The sequence below is a fragment of the Falco cherrug genome, chromosome 8 (assembly GCF_023634085.1).
Source record: "Falco cherrug isolate bFalChe1 chromosome 8, bFalChe1.pri, whole genome shotgun sequence".
In the NCBI taxonomy this organism is placed as follows: Eukaryota; Metazoa; Chordata; class Aves; order Falconiformes; family Falconidae; genus Falco; species Falco cherrug.
In genome coordinates this window covers 48,634,528-48,657,277 of record NC_073704.1, presented here as the reverse complement: position 1 = coordinate 48,657,277, position 22,750 = coordinate 48,634,528, and the positions used below count along the sequence as shown (strand labels likewise).

At 39.3% G+C, this 22,750-nt stretch overlaps 1 protein-coding gene across 1 annotated transcript in view; it reads right to left on the bottom strand.

Annotated features, from left to right (window-relative positions):
- Positions 1-22,750, bottom strand: part of SLIT3 (slit guidance ligand 3) — a 531,568-nt gene that overhangs the window by 89,615 nt on the left and 419,203 nt on the right. The window contains exons 20-24 of the mRNA XM_027810336.2: positions 19,002-19,165; positions 16,689-16,821; positions 7,145-7,213; positions 5,954-6,025; positions 5,702-5,773 (exon numbers count right to left, since the gene is read on the bottom strand). Coding sequence (XP_027666137.1) covers positions 5,702-5,773; positions 5,954-6,025; positions 7,145-7,213; positions 16,689-16,821; positions 19,002-19,165 — 510 coding nt within the window. The remainder of the gene's footprint in view (positions 1-5,701; positions 5,774-5,953; positions 6,026-7,144; positions 7,214-16,688; positions 16,822-19,001; positions 19,166-22,750) is intronic.

Here is a 22,750-nt window from a genome sequence, read left to right as displayed (position 1 = left end):
ACAAACCAAACGTCTGGGGCCACAGAAATACACAACAGCTCCAGAGGAAAATGAAAGCATCTCTTTTTGCACCCTTTCTTCCCTAACACCACTATAAGCTTCACCAGGATCTACATGACGCCTTATAATTCCTAACAATTCTACCTTTACACACCCTTACACCAGCATACACACAGCAAGGAAAGCCTAACTTGCCAGGGGAAGATATACCTTTGTGCTGCCTCCTACGAGGCTGGCCCTACCGTGGGCTGTGAACTATCTGAGCATAAGCAATGTTACTACGATCACATTTCACAGCTGCTCACTGCAGCTGCACTTTCTATCTTATTGTACTGCAAAGTTTTTCTGCAGAGCATGAAATCACAAAAGCTACAGCAGAGTTATCCTGCTGGCATCTGTCTCCAGTTCCTGATGCCAGTATATTAAAAACTTCCTCTTCCAACATCCTGATTCTGAAATTTTCTTTTAATCATACCTAGATTTTGGCTATTAGTAATAATACTTGGCATATGTAAGGATGGATCTCCAAGCAATTAATCCAAACAGGAACAGGAAGGATATGAGCTCCCACACAGTAACTCCAGATAAAGCACTCACTAATTCTATACAGAATGACCAAATGACTGAGACATACCCCACAGCTATTAAATAAGTATTTTTGTTGGTATGAGGATGCAAGATCAGACCTGGTCAATAACTTGCCATCAAACGTTCCCTCCTTCAATGCAATGAGCATATTTAAATTAGCAGCCACTCATAATGACCTTAGATTCTGATCTTTTAAATTACTTAAAGACATGCAAGACTATTCTCTCTGAACTGACAGCAGAACTTGTATTTATCTTTATGTCATATCAGTTGTGTTTACACTTTGAAGAGATGCATTTCCTTTCTAGAAGTCTTGGAAACTTCTAAGAGAAGCTGGAGAATGAAAATGTCATTTGTTTGTAAGAAGGTAAAACCATCAAAAATAAAAAAGCATTTGGAATTAATGGCTTGACTACATATCTCAAACACTGAGGTATGTTTCCTGGACACAAATGCCTGCACCTTAATAAAAAAATCATGTCAGCAACATCATCACCCATGCAGCTAAAATGAAATGATGAATGCTAAAAAACTCAAAATCCATGATAATAAATAGTGGCAAGAGAATTCAACAGTGCAATAAAAATGTTTCTCCTCTTGGATCAACAACAGGAACACATTTTTATACCAACAATCCTTACAAGCAAATGGTCAAATAAAATCCTAAACATTTGGGCAGTTAAAGTACATACATTGATCATAGAATCATTTAGGTTGGAAAAGACCTTTGAGATCATCAAGTCCAGCCGTCAACCCAGGACTGCCAAGTCCATCACTAAACCATGTCCCTAAGTGCCACATACATGTCTTTTATAAACACTTCCAGAGATGGCTGTTCCACGACCTCTCTGAGCAGCCTGGTCCAGTGCCTGACCACCCTTTCCATGAAAAATTTGTTCCTAATATCCCATCTAAACCTCCCCTGGTGCAACTTGAGGCCGTTTCCTCTTGTCCTGTCACTTGTTACCTGGGCGCAGAGACCGACCCCCCCTGCCTACAGCCCCTGTCAGGCAGCTGTGGGGAGCGATAAGGCCCCCCCGGAGCCTTCTCCAGACTAAACCCCCCCAGTTCCCCCCGCCGCCCCTCCCAGCACTTGTACCCCAGCCCCTTTCCCAGCCCCGTGCCCGGCTCTGGACACGCTCCAGCCCCTCCATGTCCCTCTGGCCGTGAGGGGCCCAAACCCGAAGCCAGGGTTCGAGGGGCCAGCGGGATGTGACTCCATTCCCCACCGCTCTCCGGCCCGGCCGCCCAGCCAGCTTTGACCCCAGCGCAGAGCCCCCCGGGCAGCCATGAGCAGCCGGTGGCTGCAGGAGATGCTGTGGGAGACGGTGTCAGAGGCTTCACTAAGGCCCAGGACACACCAGCCACAGCCTCTCCCTCGCCCACCAGGCCGGGCAGCTGCTCATAGCAGGAGATTGGGTTTGTGTGTGATCTCCCTCGAAAGCGCAACTTCTAGGTATCTTCTTGTCTAAATGCTGTTAAACAGCAGAGATATGAATTTAACGTGACATGGGTCTCCTCTCAGAGCACAGAGTAACAAAACACTTGAATTCTTGGAACAAAAAAAAATTCTTCTACGTGTAATGTCACTAACTTTTTACTTCGTTTTCAGGTAAGGAAATGAATAAAACATACCCTTTTGGGCTGGGCTTTTTGGGTTGGTTTTTCTTTTACTAGCTGTTCCCAAGTCCAGCCTCCTAGCCTACTGTTTTATAACATTATGTTACTACAGATACAAAGGGGATGCTTTTTCAGTCAACAATGATCTACTCTGTAAAGGCAGAAATGTGGCTAAGAGCTTGGCTGAGCTTAGAGCCACCTCCCATCAAGCAAAAACACCTACAATGAACCCCCCAAAGGATGCCAAACCCTGCAGGAACCAATACAACCCAGGTGTCACAGGAAGACACCGTGTCACTGCTCAGTGCTCCTACGAATAGCACCTTTTACAGATTGACTGGGCAAATACAAGTAGTTGTTCTGCAACGAAAAAAAACAAAATCAAAACCCCACCAAAAAAAAAAAAAAAAAAAAAAAAAAAAAGCCAAAGAATATTTCTGTCAGGTCAAATCAGTCCAGCATCCAACAATGAAAGTATATTGCACAACTTGGTTCCAAGGTTGTGCCTGAAGAGTATTAGTGTGAGTTTTATCATCACACATATGACTATGTCTGTGTGAGCTTTGAACTGTAGTAAATAGCAATCAGCTTTTAGTAAAACTAGACTATCTCATGTTAGTAGAACATTCTGTAGCTCATTTTAACTTTTTTTTTTTCACAAACATAACACGGAAAATTTGTTTAGTGATCTAAGAAAGTATTTTTCTTTCTGGACTTTGCTTCTTAATTAAATCAGGACAAAATATCAGTAGTTACAATATCGTCACCAATAAAAATAATGTTAAAAATAATCAGTTCAGGCATACCAGAGAGTTCTAATATTTATAATTAATTTGTGTCAATCTCAGCTTTTTAACTTGTTTACATTTATCTTCTAAAAAAACCAAGCTTTGGACAAATAAACCCCCAAACCAAAAAAACCCCAACAAACCTACAATTTTTCACTGCAATAATTTTGGTGCAAAAAACTTCTGATATTGACTTTTGCTTATTAAAAAAAATCCTAAGGCTCTACATTGAAATTGCTCCCCAGCACACTTTGGCTGCCGTTATGAATAAGCCACGTGAAGACTGAGGATTAAAAGCCTGATTATGTAAACACTGATATATATTCAGGCGTAAACATAAACATGTTGACTGTGCAGTTTTCAGTTGGGCTTGTGCTGAAAAATGTAAGAGAGGGAGGACAGAACCAAGTATCTGTCAAGGATCAACTTCATCATACATCTATGATTATTCTGATTTTCAAATATGTATTTTATTTACTATAGAGGTAAAAAGTAAAGAAAACATAAGGAATTTGGCAGACACAAAAGCCTGTATGAGAAGGGTCTGCTACCTTCAAAGGCATGCACAGCCAAAGGTAATGAGACCTTTATATTCTTCCTATTTAGAAAAAAAAAACCCCAACCCACAAGGAAATTGTTTTGCTGATGTTTTCTCTTTTAAACTCCCCAAAGAATATGGATAATAAATAACTGACAATAACAGATTGCACACTGTCACTTGGAAGCCATTTTCTCTCTGGAGAATTGATTTTTAATAACAACATAGATGACACGTGGCAAAAGTTGTAGCTGATACCAGAGTTTTGTGGGTCGTCATAAATCAAATCTATTTGGAGGCTTCCAAATGCATGAAGCAGAGGCAGAAATTCCCATTTAGGCTTCATGTCACTTGTGCTACTCTGTGCAAGACAGGAAAGGCTTCTCCCTTGAAGGAGAAAGGTTTTTTTTTTTTTATTTGATTAGCACATATTTTAAAAAGCCAAAAGATAATAGCTGTTATTAAAATACTGCTCTTTGTTTCTGTCTATACATGGCCTGCGAGAACAGAAGTGAGAAGACAAATTGTAGCTGTTGGAAAGAGTGAGGCATGGTATATCTACACTGCAATTCAGGGTAGAGAGTCCCAAACTAGCTTGAGTATCAGAAGCAGGCCAGAAGACAGCTCCATATGGAATAATTTAATTGGCCATGAAACAGAATATATTAATCCGTGGCAGAATTTCAGGACCCATGTAACAGCTCAAATGTGACCATCCTAGTGCACTAGAAATCACAGTCTCAAGCCAAACTTAGAACACCAAATTCAAATCATGTACCTTCCTTGGGTTTACTAATGAAAACTGGGAACCTAAAGCTGTCTTGTAAGGAGGTTGAAACCTAGATATCTATTTTACCATTAAACAACTGCGGAAGAGCTCAGAGAAACAGCATTGCCTTATTGCTTCTGCAGTTGCAATACTGCCCATGTCAACACCTTAATGCCACACTTGGGGAGTCAACACACAGCAACCACTTCACATACAGAAACTTCTGCATGTGAATGACACCTAAGTTTTTAAAAAAATAGAAATTACTCATAAGAAGTTTCAAAGCACTCAGGACATATTATTCAGCTCCTCTGTCCTGATCTTTTAGTGTTCAAAGCTCTTTCTCCTTCAGTGGACTGAACAATTGCATCACAGATAAGCTATTTAATTTATGTGCTTCCTGTTTACTGTGCCAGTAAGGATGACCCACTTGTGTTGCTGGGCCATGGGGAGGAAGATGGTTTCTCCACCTTGCCCTGACAGCTGCACATGGTGTCACATGTCCACACAAACAACTGAGCAAACTCAACTCAAGGTTTGGTTCTGATGGGACAGATGGGGAGTGAGGGACAGTAAACACAAGACTGAAGCAGGAAGCAGAAGGTGCTTAGGAAAAGCTGGGGTGGGGGTGGGCACTGCTTACTGCAAGGAACAGGCCCACAGCCCACACTCTGTGGCAATGTAAAGAAGATGACTTTCAGAAGAGTTTGTAAACAAATTGTTCAGTCCAGAATGCTGCTGAAAGCAGCTACACTGGAAATAAAGAGTGCAGAAAAGAATTTCCACAGAAAGAAATCACACATGGACATCTCTCAGTGTGCCACCATCTCAGCGTTACTGGCGCCCAGCCTCTGGCTTGACTTCCTCATTGTTTTAGTGTGGGGACTTCTAACTTCTCTCCAGATTGCATTCTTTCCTGTAAAAATTTGCTCACAAATCTAAATTAATAGAAAATATTATAAAAATACACAAGTTTTCAGTAAAGACGCTCTTGCTGAAGCATCCAGTGGGAACTTGCACTGTAAAATATTATCAAGTTTTTACAGACCAAGAGAAAAGTCCTTTATTGTGGGGCACCCAAACATTGTTCAAATAGAAGAGACAAGCAGACTCTATGCAGTCGCTCGGAGGCCTGTTTTCCTGATAGTTCTTGTCCCTGAACTATCAGAAAAGTCATTCATCCTGCAAGTATGTAATTGGTTCTTTTCAAAGTTTAGCGTTCACCTGCTCTAGTCATTACTGGACATATTGCACCTAAATACAAGTACATTGAAGCTAATTGTGTGAAAATATTTATGACTACTGGATCAAGTGAAAGCCATCTGCTCATTAAAAACCTCCCTGCCACCAACAGCATTCTAATAAGCTGCAACTCAGCTGCACTGAAGTGGTACTTACAGCACTCGAAGAGACCTGAGCCCATTGAACGCGTGGACTGGAATACACCGGAGTCTATTGTAACTCAAGATGCTGGGAGAAGAGAGAACAGTTACAACATTGTATTTTCTTTGATTATTTCACTACTATTTCAACCACACAGAAGCATGGTAAGCCACATTCTTAAGTAACAAGACATATACTAATTGTTCAACACCAAAGATGGTGCCTGGAAAGCAATCAAAACTGTTACCAAAACGTTGGACTACTTACAGTGTCGATAACTGAGTCATGTTGCTGAAGGTGTAATTGGCCAATACGCTTATGCTGTTGTTGCTCAAATCACTGAAGAAACACACAGATAAAATATAATTTATATGTAGGAATTGAGAAATGTGGTTTTTAAAAAAATAAATAATATCTGCAAAATGCTTGAATCAATTCAAAAGTCACATACGATCAATTGATATATTTTCTAATCAACTTTGAAAAAGCTCTAAAAGCAAAGCACATCAGACTCCCCTAAAAAGCTTCAGACTCAGAAATACTAAGGCATATTTCCAGCATACAGCATTAAAAAAAATAATCAGTGAATACAAGCAAAATTTTTGAAGAGTAAATTATTAAATAATACAAGCACAGCTGAATATTTACTGTACCAGCTTGCTTTGCAATATATTATAGGCATACCATTTCCATGTGCCCTTCACATTGACAGCTACTAGAAAAAAAATATGTAATTTTTCATTTTAAAAAAGTTTTTTAGGCTCAAACAGAACATTTGTTTTTGTTGTTGCCCTCCCTTGAAAAAAAAAAAAAATTAGGGATATTTCCAAATAAAACAGTCTCTTAAAACAGAGGATTCCAGTCTCCTGGTCCATGTTGGTTTTGTCTGTGGTTGTTCTGCCTATTTGACTTGAGTATCTACACAGCTGACTCAAACAGCATTTGAAAATTTCTGATAAATAGTTCAGCCAAGAAATTTTGCTCCTGCATACTTCAGGGAGCAACTTGCTGAACAGTCTAGTTGTGTCCCGATCTGTATGACTGTTCATAGCAGAAAAACAGCTATGCAAATTTTCATTGCCTTAGCATTATAAATACTGCCTCACCTAGAACAAATTAATGCAGCCTCCTCTGTTAATGACCTTTACAGGTTCACACAGATAAATCTGCCAAGCGAAACTGTAGCAGCCTGCAAGAGTTTAGTCCTTTTGCAGAGGCTGGAGGCTCCTGCAGAGGAAGGGTCTCTGGTGCTCTCAGTCACCTCGCTCTTTCTCCACTCTTTATGAACACTTACTGGCAGCAGTGGCCACTGTGAAATTCTTTCCAAATTCAAATTACATCAGGTTTTTCTGTTTTGTGGGTTCCACACCCCCCCAAATAGTAATTATTTATGTTCCGCCTACAACACAGTGCAGAAAGTCATGTGATTTTCTTGATATGAAACCATGTGTGTCTTACATCAGTGTCAGGTGTCTGAAGGTGGACAGCCCTTTCGGCACAGCAGTCAGATGGTTTCCTTCCAGGTATCTGAAAAAAGTCAGATTTGACAGTTACACAAACATGTTAACAAGAACTCCTGTCATTCAATCTGCACCATGAATGAGGAAAATATAAAGGCAGTCACTAAGGAAATTATTTTTGATTTATTGCTTTGAAACTATAACAGTTTGTCCTTTATAAGTGAAATATCCCAGATGCAAAGCATAACAGTAGCTTTTTTTTTTTTTTTTTTTTTTTTTGAAGGCTTGGGAGCAAATAAAGGATTTCTGGCCTACAGCAAACGGAAATGGCCATTTGGTTCTTCTATGACAGTAACTGAAGAAGGGGAGAAAAATTGTATGGCTTGTGCCCTGAACGTAAAGTTACCTGTAACAAGTTTCTATAAGAATGCTGAGTGCAGACTGACCTGTTTGAACAGTTTTTGTCTTGTGCGTGTAAGTTCCTCATAGAGACAGAACTGGAAGAGGAGCTGCACCACCAGGTCTCTGTGTTGCAAAAAGTCTCACTTACTCCAGTGTCAACACAGACATCCATGACTTTGATGCCACATCCATTACAGCAATTCCTACCGTGGCATATATACCCTCCTTACCTTTCCTTTTCAAATTATGCTGGTACAGGAGGAAAATTAGGTACAAATCAAAGACCAAAGACCAAGTTCTCTTTGAATACAGGCTCCTCCTACAAGCACTAAGTGTATTTAATAAAATAGCTTATGTTTCCAGGGTGGAAGTTTGAGACACCACTGAATGTGTCTCTATTCAGACAGATGTACAGTAGGGCTAAAGTCTTTTGGGGTAATCCTGTGTCCTCACACAGGCATATAGTACCTGTATTTTTCAGTTTTTGTCCACTAAGGAACATGAACATTCAGTAAACCAAGTGAAAAATCCTGAACGAATATAATACCTTCCCAAAGTTTGCCTAGAAGAGAGCTTGGGTACTCAAGACTCCACAGCTATCTGTGGTAGCAATGGGATATGGTGATTTTCCCGCTTACTATAAAATAATAGAGACAGAGCTGGAATTCTTTCCCTTAACCTTGGGTTTTGGGTGAAACTGCATCCCTGGAAGATACAAGTCTGCAATGGAATCTGACCACTGTGGTGCCACAACACTGTCAAAGTAATCCTCCAGACATCTGCCAGAAACCATATCCACCTAGGACACAAATCCAACCTCCTCAGAAAGTACTGTGTAGGAGGAAGGCACTCCTCCCTCCACAGGTGAGGATAAAGTGTGAAATGGTATTTCCCTTCCTTACAAGATATTTTGGGGGATTTTTCCTAAGGTAGACATGGGCAAATGCAATCGACGTGGTGTGTTTTGGAAGATAATCAAGCACATCCAGAAAATGCAGCCCACAGACACCAGAACACTTAATGCGCTGCCTCTACTACTGAAAATATAATCTGATAATAATTTTAAGAATTTTTATTCCACACATACAATTGCCTTTTCTTTGGCAACAGACCTCCTTATTCTGCATTTACTATAGCAAACAACAACAATAATAGATTGTTACTGTGTTGCATGTTCCCCCTCTGCATTAACTGTAACAACACAGAGATACTTGTGTAAACTAAATCCAAGAAAATTTTCACACAAACTTTATTTTTACATTATTTAAAAATAAAATCTGTAAACACTAACAGAATTTCTTACATAATACATTTTAAAACCAACACATTTTTTTTCCCCCTCTTCTATTTCAGCACAATGCCCTCTCACCATTTTCTGCTGCTTCAGCTCTCTTTTCAACTAGATTACTCCAACTAAACTACCCCAGCCTCATGGTAACCCATTCTGCCTGTGCACAGGATCCCATCAAGGCAGAGATACTTAGCATGCGTTGGAGCTGACCCAGCTGCTGCTAGGATAAGGTTGGACAAGTGGGACTACAGGCTTTTGAATTTTTAACCAAAAGAAAAATCCTTCCCTAATGAAAAAAACCCAAACTATTGAACAAATTAATCTCTCCATTCACAAAGATCACAAGCATCGAGTGCCAGTGTTGCACAGTAAACAGTCAGCCCTTGCAAAGTAGTGGCAGCTGCTCTGCTGATGCAGATTATCACAAACCAGAGTACAGGTTAGTTACACTGCATTTACACCTCCCATGGATATTCATACTCAGCAAGTGTAAAGTCACTTGCTTCATTTTGACTAAATTTGTTATAAATTATTTTGAAAATGGAGGTCCTTAGCAAATTCACACCATAAATTGTTACGCAGAAGACCCTCAGAATTCAACCACATATGTTACTATTTAAACAGGGCAAATCATGTCTCATTTCCCCAGACATGGTCTGCTATGGGTGCAACAGGCCACTGGGAGCCTGCGCCTTCTTTTTCATCCCAGAAAGTCACAAATCTTAAACCCGTGCATAAGGGTAGGTTAAGGTTCCAGTCTTTATTCCAAATGTAAAATCCAAAGGATTTTCAAAGGAAATCAAATTCAGGTCATGTATTATGCATTTGGAAGCTATATATGATTTTCCTTTAGGAAAGGAGACTCAACTCTTGCAATGTGTTGAAATCTTCAGAAATACATTTTGAGGGTATTCTCTTGTTGATCTCAGTATGAAGCAGCCTGAAATTTGAACAAACTGATGATGGCTAGCCAAGGTTTTTCTCCCCTGTTTTGCTTTCTGGTGCAATCAAAAGTCAAAGGTGCACATTTTAATCCAGTGCTTCATTATTCAGCCTAACATAGACATGCAGACCCCTGGGGTTAAACTCCTACAGAAGATCCGCTTTAAATAGCTTTGGATTTGTACTGCAAGCTATTTGATGGTTATATAAATGTGCTAGCAGAAAGCTGCAGTACTTACACCAGTGGTATAACTTCTGAACAAACAGAATTTTACACTGAAAAATTACTGATTACATACTTTTCATCCATGCCCAAGAATAATTCACCACTGTTAAACCTTTCACCACATTATACAAAGAACAGCAGTATTTTCTAAGCAAAAGGCATTCATTTCAAAAGCACATTTAGCTGCAATGATTTTGAAATAACTAGAGCTTTTAGGGTGTAAGAGCATGCCAAGAATCAGGAGGAACTGAGGTGCAATATTTGGAGAAACCAGTTGCTGCAGGTGAACTGTTGCCCACTGCGGGCCAGGCCTCTGTCAGAGCAAGGAGGGGACGTGGGGACAGCAGCTCTGCACCTTGCTGGGCTGAAGATGACATATGGGGGCTGCAAGAGGGCTGGAAACCAGACAGAGTGAATGAAAGAATTCATGAGGGTGAAGGGGCAGAGCCCAATTACAAAACTCTGTGTATTTATGTATAAGCATACATAAATAAAAAAAACATGGGTGAAGCTACAGACCCCCTGCCCAAACAAAACAAGCCATAAACAGAATGATGTGGAGGGAATATTGTACTTTTAATTCTTTTCAAACCTTAGCCAAAGGAAGATGATGTACATGGCATCTGGTATGCAAAGAAATTCTGGCATGAATGAAAAAAATGTATGTCTAATTTTAATGTTCAGAGTCAAGTTATTAATATACAGACAGAGTCAAGAGTGGGTGTCAGCTGCCTTAACATAGATACACTGACTAGTATCCAAAACAACCACATTTGCTTCCTAAAATCTCTAGACTCTGTATTTTAAGTATCAAATTTGAAATTGGTTTTTGCTCCATGAACACTGCTGGGAATCCTGAAGTCTCAACAATGACTTGTAAGCAACAAGCAATCACCAGAGCCAAAACTGAACAAAAACCCCAAACCCATGTGTTCATGTTCTCATAAAATGCCACCAAATGCCTACCAGGAAAGGCTTCTTCTAGAACATGACTGAATGCTGCAGACAGGTAGCTGTTTGGCCAGGATGGCTGGCGCTGCGGGCCATGGCCATGCCTTGCTCCATGCCTGCACCAACCACGCCCGCTCTTGGAGCCCAGTGCCTGCAGCAGCCCTGGGGCTCATCCAGCACCTTCCACACACACTAACATCACACATAAAAAATTTAAAACTATGCATAAAAGATGACAGCTGTTCCTTTTCCAACTTGTCTATTTTTATACTGAAACCACTTGGATTGGAAGTGATATAACCAGCACAAGGTGCCAAAGCATCATGTAACGATTTGAATCACTTGGAACCTTTTTTGTACTGAAATGTCTATTCAGCCATAAAGTCAAGCTCACAGCAGCAATCTGTGCTAAGAGAAGAAATTGGAGAGAGAAATCAGTTCTTAGGCAGTAATTGAAAAGGCACAAAGCCCTTCCTTTATTTCTTTAAATACTTCATCTAGAATGTTACATTACAAAAAAAAAAAAAATAAAAATAGAATATACTTTACAATTTTATGCAGGTCTAAATTAAGTTATAGTCTAAACTTCTTAATGCAGATACCCAACATCCTAAAATTTTGAGGCAAGTTTCATTTCCTAAAAATGGTGGTCTAGAAGAGAACTGAACAGTGACAGATGAAACATCCACAAAATGTGAATTTTAAGAGCTTCAATTACAGTTTCTTGAGAAGAAACAATATTCAACTATGTATCTAGATACAAATCTGGTTCTTGAACTTTCTTAAGTTTTGGCAGATTTGGACTCTGGATTTTGCTGCATTTGTATGCACGACAACAACCTGCAGGTTTGATGCACAGGACCATGGCTGTGTTTGAGAGAAAAGTGAAGGCCCTAAAGTTAAACTTACCTTTAGTCTCTATTAGTGCTGAAGTCGCCTTTCCAATATGTACTCAAACGTCATCAGTCACAGAACACATTCTTTGATAGTATTGATACCATTTACTTTTTCTAAACCATCAGATTTGAAACACAGATCAGCTGTAACTAAAATAGCCTTCTACAGAACTACCCATTCTCTCAACGGGAGGATCTATTTTCTCAATGGGAGAATTCTCTGCGGTGAATTAAGCAGGCTGTAAAACCTTTTATGATATAGGACCGTGTAAGCCTAAGCTTTGATCCAAACTGTTTCTCTCCTTTATTATGAAACAAAAATTCACTGAAGTCTGTGTTAACGGTCAATGTGTAAAATAGCGCAGATTGCCAGAGAAGCCAAAGCACTTCCATACTCAACCAGATGATTTCCATCAGATACCTCACTTCAGTTATCCCTTTGATCAACAGCAATACAGGCATACTGAAAAATGCAACTAAATTCTTACAGTATTCTACATGTATCATAACTAACTGCTTAGAGCATATTTATCGCAACAATTTGCACGGCCCAGGTATGAGCCACCATTTTTTGTCACAAGTCAAGAGAAATCAAAAGTGCCTTTGAAGACGGATAGGAGGGTTGAGATTGGTGGTAAATACCTCCAAGCAAATGTGGCAGCAAACGTATGGGAGGCAACTGTCAAAATCATCTCGGCAACTGGACATTCAGCTGAATGAAGGTGCCATGCTAAGGCTGAGGAAGAAACAGGCAGCAAGCTAGGGGGGGGGAACAAAGAGCTACAAGTTCAGTGGGATCCCTCTGCTAGTAAGCAGGTCAGCTGCTTGTGGAAACCATTGTGCCAAGTTCTGAATGAGCTTGCAGGCTAAACGAACCTAACACTCAGAACAAAAAACACAAATGGGAGAGAGAAAGTCTGTGAGGAGAGAAAGAGAAATGGCAAAAGTAATGCAAATATTAATATATATATTAATACAAATGGAAGAAAATAATCACTAACAGTGATGTATGGATGCAGGTTTTCCCATCAGTGCTATCATATAGCTCAGTGTCATGACATTTGGAGTCTAGAGATGACATGATTAGTACATATTTATTCTAAAATACACCATGCTCATTATGTTACAGCTTATGCACACGCCATCCACATAATTGCCTCCAGTGTTTTTCCCCAGTGCAAAATATTATTTGCTGTAGGTCCATAAAAGCAGCTGGATGCTGTCAGATAAGACTTTATTAGAAATAGACTCTGGTTTTGTGAAAAAAAAAAAGAAAAAAACTAGTGTTCACACACTGAGATAATATGCAAAAGGAAAAAGAGCATGGGAAACTTAGTTCAAACAGATTTGGGGGTGGGTGGGGGGAAAGAAGAAGAAAAGGAAAGCCTAAAACACTAAACAGCAGCAAGGCTAAGTTCCAAACTAGCTCACTGCATGAACATTTTACTTCTGAACATCTGGATGAGAAAATTGTGTACGTTCAAAAAACCCAAGGCTTCTCTTTGGAACAAGCAAACAGTAGGAAAAAAAGTAGGGAGTACGTAAATATACAGCAAAGGAATTTGCAAGAAACAGCATAATATTTCCATGTTCCCAAGAAGCTGAAAGAAGGCTTGCCCATGATGATGGGGTTTTGTGAAGGAATAGCTGAGAAACAGAAATTTGTTGCATCATCATCCTTCTTAAAAAGCCAGGAGACTTAGTGATCTTTTCAACTCTATTTTAGATGGAAGCCTTCCCTGCCAAGGTAATCCCTCCTCCCAGGGGTGGTACAAACCAAACACAAGGATGTCTCCTGTCATTCCAGCCTCTAAATAAGAAGGAGATAATGGCTTTCACATGTTTTGTGTATATACACATCCAAAACAGAAACTCATGAAGAAAGTTGGAAGGAGCGAGCTTATGTCTCCAGTCCACCATGCAATAAAACATTGCTGGTGATCTTTTTTTGCTGACCTCAGGTACAGTGAAATTCGACCCAGCAAAGGGTAACATTTTCCCTATGTGCCTGTGCAAGATGTATGTTCATTTTTGCACATTGCTATTTAATACCTGTTACAATGAAAGAATTCCTGGTTTAAGACTACTTTAAGACCTCTAAAAGAATTTAAAAGAACTTCTGTGAAGGTTATATTCAGCTGTAACATATTGGTTTATCTAGATACATGGCAGTTATTTTTCTTAAACCATATTGTATAAAAACACACTGCAGTTCAATAAAAAGCACTGCAGCTAACATGCCTTGTAAATTAATATATCAATAATAGAAGTTTATAAATGTCAGACCGGTGCATTTTTAAAAATGCCACTAAAATGCTCCCCCGTATCATATCACCGTTCAGGCATCCCTGAGGGAGGGAGCTGTGGGCTGCCAGGACAAGGGGCTCTTTATGCCCTTGTCCTCTCCTTGGCATGACCTCCATCCTTGGCGACTGTGGCTTTGTGCAAGTGCCTGGCAGGAGCACGGACACCCCCGCATGCTGCCGAGAGGTCTCTGACATGAGTGTGGAAGGAGAGAAAGGCAGCATGGGTTGCGGTAACACAGGGAAAGGGTTTTTAATGTATTTGAGCTCCTGTGACTGTGGTAGCAGTGAGGAAGGTGAAGGCACCCCTGCCCTGGCAAGTGCTGCGGCCCTCTCTAGCCAAGCAAAAGCCGTGGTATCTTCTGCAGCAGATAACTTACGCACTCTCTGGTTTCAAGTGCTACACAGGTATCAACTCCTGCCACAGAAAGAAAACAGCTTTAGGAAGATACTCCAGCCTTAGGACATAGTTCAAGGGATCCAGGATCGTCCAAGGAAAATGGGGGTATTTTGGTGTGAGGAGTACAAACAGATTGAACAAGATAAATCTTTTTCACCCTGTGCCCAGAAAGCTATGGGGTTCTCCCTGCCAAGTTTCACCTGTCCTCAAAATGAGGCATGAGGTGGGGTTCCACAGGAGATGCTGTTTACCACAGCAGCAAGGACAATTCTCAAATCCAGAACAATAAAAATACTTAAGTTCACATGAGCAGCTTGGGACCCAGATGATATAGTCCTTTCTAGATTACAGGCAACATCTTTATCTTAATTGGGAAGCAGAAGGAAAACAAGTATGATTGATAAGATTTATGTATGTATTTATTTATTGACACAGTTTCCACAAAAGTGAAATTTTTAGCTTCAGTACCTGCAGCTCATCTTTTGGTATCGATTAAAATAAGGAGCTCAGTATATGTTGGTTAAGAGGAGAGTGAGATCAGGATTGAATTTTGAGACAGCTGGGACAGATTCAAGGTTATATTTGCAGAACATGAAATATTCAGAGCCAGCCAGCCCATGGCTGACTCTGTTCTGCTGACACATTTCTGGATTGAAAGCAGAAAGCCGAAGTAGAGGCTTGCACAGCCAAGAGGCTCCTACTGAAGAAGACAGTCACGTAAACTCCTATGAACTCAAACTGCTCAATTCCAGGCTATTGCCTCATTTGCCAAGAAATAGCTTAAGAAATATAGCAGTTTTCAAGAATGTGAGATTAGTTTCACTCTTTTTGTGAAAGTTATGTCGTCAGTGTATCAGATAGTATCAGTAAAACTCAATATGCAAAATTCAAACATAAGAATTCCTTAGTGTGGCAGTGGAAATCAAAGTAACATCTGTGATATCTTATTGTCAGCAAGACACATTTGAATGCAATGAAACCTGAACAAGAACAGAGCAGAAATCACCTTGCAGACTTTTTATCACTGATAGCAATATATAAGGGAGTAAAGGCCAGGACTCGGCTTTTAATTCAAACCACTATTATCCATGCTCTGGTCAACAGCATTTCAAGGATGCATTCACTAATGCAAAATTTCCATGTTAATTTAAGTTACCACATGTGCTTTCAGTACACTCCTCATTCAGCAACAAAGTCTTGGTTTTGACTACAACACTGGTAAAAACAGTGAAAACTCCTTTCTCCCCCTGTGAAGGGTGTAAAGCACAGCTAAAACCAGGACAGGTGTGTATCTCATTCATTAGCTGCCTTGTTACTAAACAGTAAAAATAGTACTAGATACTAAAAAATAGCAGAATCAGATTTTAGTTCATTACAAAATTCACTGAACATACCAACTAACTCAACCAATTACTTTCACATAGAGATGTTGATGAGATTGTAATAAGTTTCAGTAACAACTCACCTGGGATAGATTTGAATAAAGACCTAAAGGGGAAAAGCTCAGTATTTCTACTGCCAACTGTTTAAGCCAAACAGTTCCACCAGTGTATTTTATTTCCTTGGAAAGAACCAAAATCCAGTATAAAGTCATAGCGAGGGGTAGATGGAAAGACAACTAGAAAGATGGTTCTCAAGTAGGATGAATTTACTTTACAATTTAATCTAATTATCTGTTATTTTAGCCATTTCATGAGGTTTGGAGAAAAGAATTCACTGTTTGCTTCCACCACTGGCTTTCTTTTTCTTTTTTTTTAATCTCCTCCGAGGATAATTAGCTCACAGCTGTGTAAGTCAGGAACATATTTTCATCATCCTTTCAAACTGCCTGTTGTGAGCTTAGGCTTCTCAGAAGCACTATAGGATTATTTGATACTAATATATGCATTTGTTCCCTACACACAGAATTAATGGGTACAAGGATAGATAAACTCTGTTCCCATTACAGAACAATGTATTCAGTCAAGGGAAAAATAAATATAAAAATAACAGTCAAAACATATGGAAAGCACCAAAGCACAAAACACCAGTCACTAAACTCAAAGGCAAAACCCCCAAGGACCTACAAAGCTCCACTATGATGTAATTTCATGAACTTCTCATGAAAGGAGCTATGTAAAAGGTAACTCACAGCTCAGTCACGTCTTTGGGAATTCCTTTGGGCAATATCCGCAGCCCTTTGTTGCTGCAACGTACCACCGAGTCCACACAGGTACACTGGGAAGGACAAGGAGGTGAAAGCAAGCAGCTGCTTTCATCATTACCTGCAGAGGGAGAGGAATGGAGTAAGGAAGTCAGCTTTACAGCCCAAAGTCACACACTTTGAAGATAACTGCTTACAAGGACTAAGGAGAGACATCCCTGAATCCATGGTAACCACCAAAATATTCTAAAGTAGATCCAGTGTTCTAGATCAACCTGCCTTCATACAGGTTCTTTAGGCAATATGAACAACAGTTCAAAACCTGAAGAGCAATATTTTTAAATAAATATTTTTTCTTAGGAGTATCTACTTCTCTGTAATTTTGCAAATTACAGTAAAATTAGTTATGTGAATCCCAAACACTCCCCCACCCCTACTGTACCAGCTGAAACAGAGAACTTGACCAGAATACTGCCCTTAAATTCACCTAGACAGATGATATTCACTATCCACTCTGCTTTAGGAAGATTTTTTTTTTTTATTATTCAGTTTTTAGATGTTATTTTTTTACTTTTTTTGAGTCAGCCTGGCACTTCATTTATCATCTCAATTGTAAAACCTCATTGTTTTTGACAAGGATAACCAGGCATACAACAAAGAGAACAGCATACTTTTAACTGCTGATGATCCATCTGTGCACACATAAAAATATCTACTTTCTCCAAAAACGGTTTCAAAAGTCCATAAACAGCAGATTAAATACTGTAATTGAAGAACAATAGGGTTTCTGCGCAAGGAACCAAACTCTTTGAAGTTAAGAACATTAAAGCATGTATTTTCCCCAAAAGCAACAGGCTTTGTAAAACATCAGGCAAATGCATGCTATAGTCTCATGATGCATATGAAAGGAGATACTTAATGGCACATTCTCTAGATGACAGTGAGAGGAACCACGCAAGTGTTTGTGAGTGCAGGCAGCCTGAGTTCACCAGCACGGAGACACAGTGCTGCAATCCAAGAGCACACAGTCAGCTGTCATTATGTGCCTCATTTTTATTTTTTCTGAACTGATGCAAGGACTAATTGAGACAGATCTGTTGCTTTCTTCTCTCTGCTGGATGTACCCATGAGCATTGAGACTAAAGAATAAGACTGGAAATCCTGGTACAAGATAACAAAAGTACCCATAAATGTATGGGTAGGGAATAATTTATATTCAAAGGGATGGAGAAGCACAACCAGCCAACAGAAGAACACCGAAGGGGGTTGTTCTTTTTTTTTTTCCTCTCCAGCTGACCTTAATGACTGGAAATAAAATTCAAAAAATTTCATAATCCTCCAGAAAAGCACGTTTCTTCAGCATATTCAATTTTCCTGTGCTGTGTTTTACACCCTGCCACCATCTACCTTCCATTCACCACAGTTGTCTCAGTGACTATGATAGAGAAAGCTCCCAAGCATGGAATGTCATTTTGTGGACCAGGAATTTATTTTTTCCTCCCAAACTAAAAGCGAATTATTCTTTAATGACTAAACTTGGGTCTCTTGAGCTCTGAGCCCAAGCACCTGGGCCTTTTGCCAGATTGCTTGACTAGAATAGGAACAAATTTCTACTCCAAGTAGGAAACTTCTATCACTCTTAAGGTCTCTTTAGAGCTATGACTAACTGCAGCTCCAGCATATCTGGTCTTAACAGGCAATCACAGCCTACAAGTCAAGTTAGCAGTGGATTCATCAGTCAATTTTTATCCTTACTATTTTCTCTAAAATGTGCTTGATCAGAAGACAAAGAACTACCTGAAGAATAAAAGAGATGTCAGGATTATATTTTTTAAACCTATATGGACCCAGCAAAGCATTAAGCATCACTGAGACGTTTCAAATAATATCTAAGGTTTTTTTATTCCCCTGTATTCACACCTGTTATTGGTGAAACTAGACAGTATCCAAAACTAAAAGACCTGCCGAGCAAGCACCATTCCCACTGGCTTCAGAGTGATACCTAAGTGTATAAATAAGGAAGTGGGAGGAAGGGCCGGGATTATACTAGGATTATACAAAGCAGAGCATTTGTCTGTAATAAATTCATTCTTATATTTAGGTGAAGACAGTAGAAATTCAGAAACTGGAAATCAAGAATAAAAATAAACTCCTGTTAGGGAACAATGATGTTCAACTCTAGATGGCTCTTCCTCATCACTAAGCTGAAACATTTACATGGAGTATTGCTTGATAGGAAGGGAGGCTCTCACAGAGGTGCCAACATCATCATAAATCCCAAACTGAATTGGATTGTCTTACCATCACAGGTGAAGTCCTGGATATCTACATCTTGGATTGGAATATCCTTTAAGAAAAAGGGTTTCAAGCAGCGTGGATTTCCACTGACAATTCTTTTCTTCCTCAACCATTTTCCCAACCAGGCCAAATGGCAGTTACAATTAAAGGAGTTAGCCAGCAAATTGCTGAAACAAAACAAGACATAATCGCATCAAACATGAACATAAAGAAATACTTAAATAACTACAGAAATATGCTGGGTTCCAAGTCCAAGCCCTTTCCTACCATCTGTTTCGGCATGATCCTCCTCTGTTATACAGATCAGGGAAGTTCTATGCAGGTTTTGTACTAGGACTAGGGTTGCAATTAAAATATATATATGCACATGTATATATGTATAAGATTATAAACCAAAGTACTTACTGCTACAGCTATTATTTAAACATACTTACATGACTACCAGGGCTGTATTTGTAGTGGATTTCAACCCAAGCTACAGCTCACACCCAAGTCTAAACTCACCTCACACACTGCACTCACATATGCACGATCTTCAACGTGATTACTTCAGGCAATGCCATGGAAAAGTTTCGCACTGCTAGCCCTTCGCACAGACCTCCGTGTAACACCCACTACGTGTAGCCAAGCTGGCTTAGCACGAAAAAACCCAAAGCTTTTTTCTGGAGTCCTGTACTGAAATGCCTATCCATAATTTGTGTGAAACCTTATGACTAAACTTCAGATGAAGGAAAGAGGCTGATATCCCTGGTAAAAACCAAGGCTGACTATCCTATGTACAAAGACAGGGAGAATCAATAGCTTCAGTCTGAGGTTCCCTCACTGAAGAAAAACGAGCTGTCAGGGCCCCCCGTATGGAAAATGAAGTATCTAAACTAACACTGATGGAATTCTCACATCATATGTGAGTATGTCTGAGAGTCTGGTAGCACAGAAAAAAAGATAATGAGATTTCTTGAAAGCATAGTGTATCTTAAAGACAAAAAAATTCAGGCCTTAAAGAATCAGGCACTTCAAATGTAGGTATAGTTGCTGAAGTCCTTGTAAGTCTTCACTTGCAACACGCTTTTACAAACCTAAAGAAGTAGTCAAAATCACCTTAGGTTTTCAGCCAAGCAACTCCTCCAGAAAACACTACTGAAGACTAAAACATATGGCACAGTTGAGGTGTTGCAGCAGGAAAACAAACCCAAACCAATTCCTCAATTATATAGGTTCTAGGCCAACATCACATACCCACAATATGATTTACAGCTGCTCTCTGCATTGTAAGAAAACCCCATACTTCAATCACTGCACTACCCTGGAGCTCTGAGTGTGTAATTACATGTAGATCTAGCACAGGCTGTTGTACATTCTGTAGGAGGAGAAAACTCAGTATAACGTTCAATAATAAAAACAACCTATTTCATGTTGTCTAGGACTCAAAGGCAAGGCTAACTTGCTGTATAAAGGTGAGTAAACAAACAGGTTACATAGGAGCTTTCAGACAGAACGTGCAGAAAAGCACTGACAGCATTATTCTAATTCTAGTTAATATCCTTCTGAAGCGTTTTCCATTTTCTTTAATCCATAATGAGACCACATGCAGGATGCCTTGTATATTTTCCATACTGACATACTTTGGCATGAACATAGTGTTTAAACCAAATGTTTAAACCTCCAACGCTAAGTGAACCAATGCTTCAAAGGCCATTTGTTCCACTGACGGAAGAGGGTGAGATCATATTCACAGAACAACTTCCGTGACACAAATCCTTAGAATGAAATAATCCACAATTGGAAACAAACAGCAGGTGTATATAATCAGGTTTCTGGAAAAAGTGGCTCTGAATATAAAGAACATTTTGCACATCTAGAAAGCATCTTACTGGGACATATAAAAAGAACTTTCAGAAACATTTAAACGTTCAGTCTACAAAATGCTCCCATCAAAATAGTAATTATCCCTTCCTACAGGGGAGAGGTTGCTTTGACTTAATGTGCTACTGCTCACTAGCTGAGCAGCAGTAACTATCCACAAACGCCCATTTACTTCTGGGCAAACAGGTTAACATATGGCCTAAAATGTATTAAATCCCTGGATTATGATTTTTTTCTTAAGAACTAAAAAAGAAATAAGTTGTTACATACAAAATTAATAGAGAGAAAAAAAATCTACTGTTTGTTCAAATAACTCTGTGTAAAAAAGGACAAATTTACCTTGTCACACATTATACACCTGCTCCTGACACTGTATCAACACCTAAATTTTATCCTTTCTCCAACTTCAGAGCAGTGATTTTTTGCTTTAATGTAGTATGAAGTTCATACATGTCCCTACATATGTGTTCTTTCCACAGCAAGACTGTGATACAGCTTTTGGGAAAAAATGTGAGATCAAGGCTCTCTATAAAGTATCACATCAGACAAGAAATTCCCTACTTTACTTGAAAAGCAACTGTAGGTCTGGGAAGGCAAATTATTTGCAAAAGCTTCATTCTGGAATCTGGCTATTCAAGTGGAGTTCTCAAATCACAAACAGCAATGTTGGGCAGCCAAATAAAAATTCATAATTAGTAATCAGAGTTCTCACACATAAGATTGTGATTTAACCACTCAAACAGAAACAAAGGAATCAAGCTTTTAGCAAAGATGTCGTATTAACATTAAACTCAGAAGTGTTTACTCAAGGACATAGACATGTTTTCAAAATCAAAAGGGAATAGAAGTCTTGAGGAATGAAGTATGTATATCCTACCACAAACGCTTCTTAAAAATTGCAAAGAAGCCATAGAATATTAACTATTAGAATGGATTCTAGTGGCCTGTTGGAAAAACATGCTGAAACACATCTGGATATTGTTGAAATTAGGTTGAAAATATATCCTGGAATTCAGGTTAAAGCTATACTAGAATAGCTCCGTGTCATTCTGATGAACCAGTTATCATTCTGGCATTAGCTCCATGCAACTATTGTAGTAATAATTCATGGGAAATCAGTTCTGCTTGCAAATACACCCACTTGACTGTGTAAGGACTGCAACACATGACTGAATTCTCTGTATGCAGAAGTGCACTTCAAATTAGGATGCTACAGTACCTAGTTTGACTAGTAACAAATAAGAAACTGCTATTTTTTTACCAATAACTTACAAACTAGATGTTCTTCCCCTTCTGAAAACCATTAGGGCATTATTTTCAGAGCTGTCTGTGTTTCGATAATATCAATGAGGCTGACTCAGAGTAATAACAAAAGCAGCAATATTTTTTAATGCCGTAAATATGCCAAGATGAAAACTGAAACCTTAAACTTTGTATGAATTTCTGGCTCATATTAATAGATGTAAAAATAAGTAATTACAATACCCGATTAACTCACAAAGTGTGGGCTGAACAGGAAAAGCAGTCATACTATCTATCTTCAGTAGTGTTGTCATATAATATATCCACCTACAATGGAGTACTGCTAGGAAATTAACACATCTGAATTTTGCATTTATATGCAAAATACCACTATGGCCTTAAACCAATGTCTAAGGAAGTCAAAAGCACACCTTCTCCTGTCTGCAGGTCAAGCACAGAATGAAAATGTGTCACATCACAAACTTTTTCATCAAGACACAGCTAGGAACCTGCCATGACCAACATGATTATAAGTCAGTGCCAAAGCAATGCATTTTAATTAGCAGCAGCTTTAACTGCTGTTGTTAGATCCACAGCAGAAAAAAAAAAAGGAAAATGGGCCTTCTGACAAAATGTGACAAAGATGC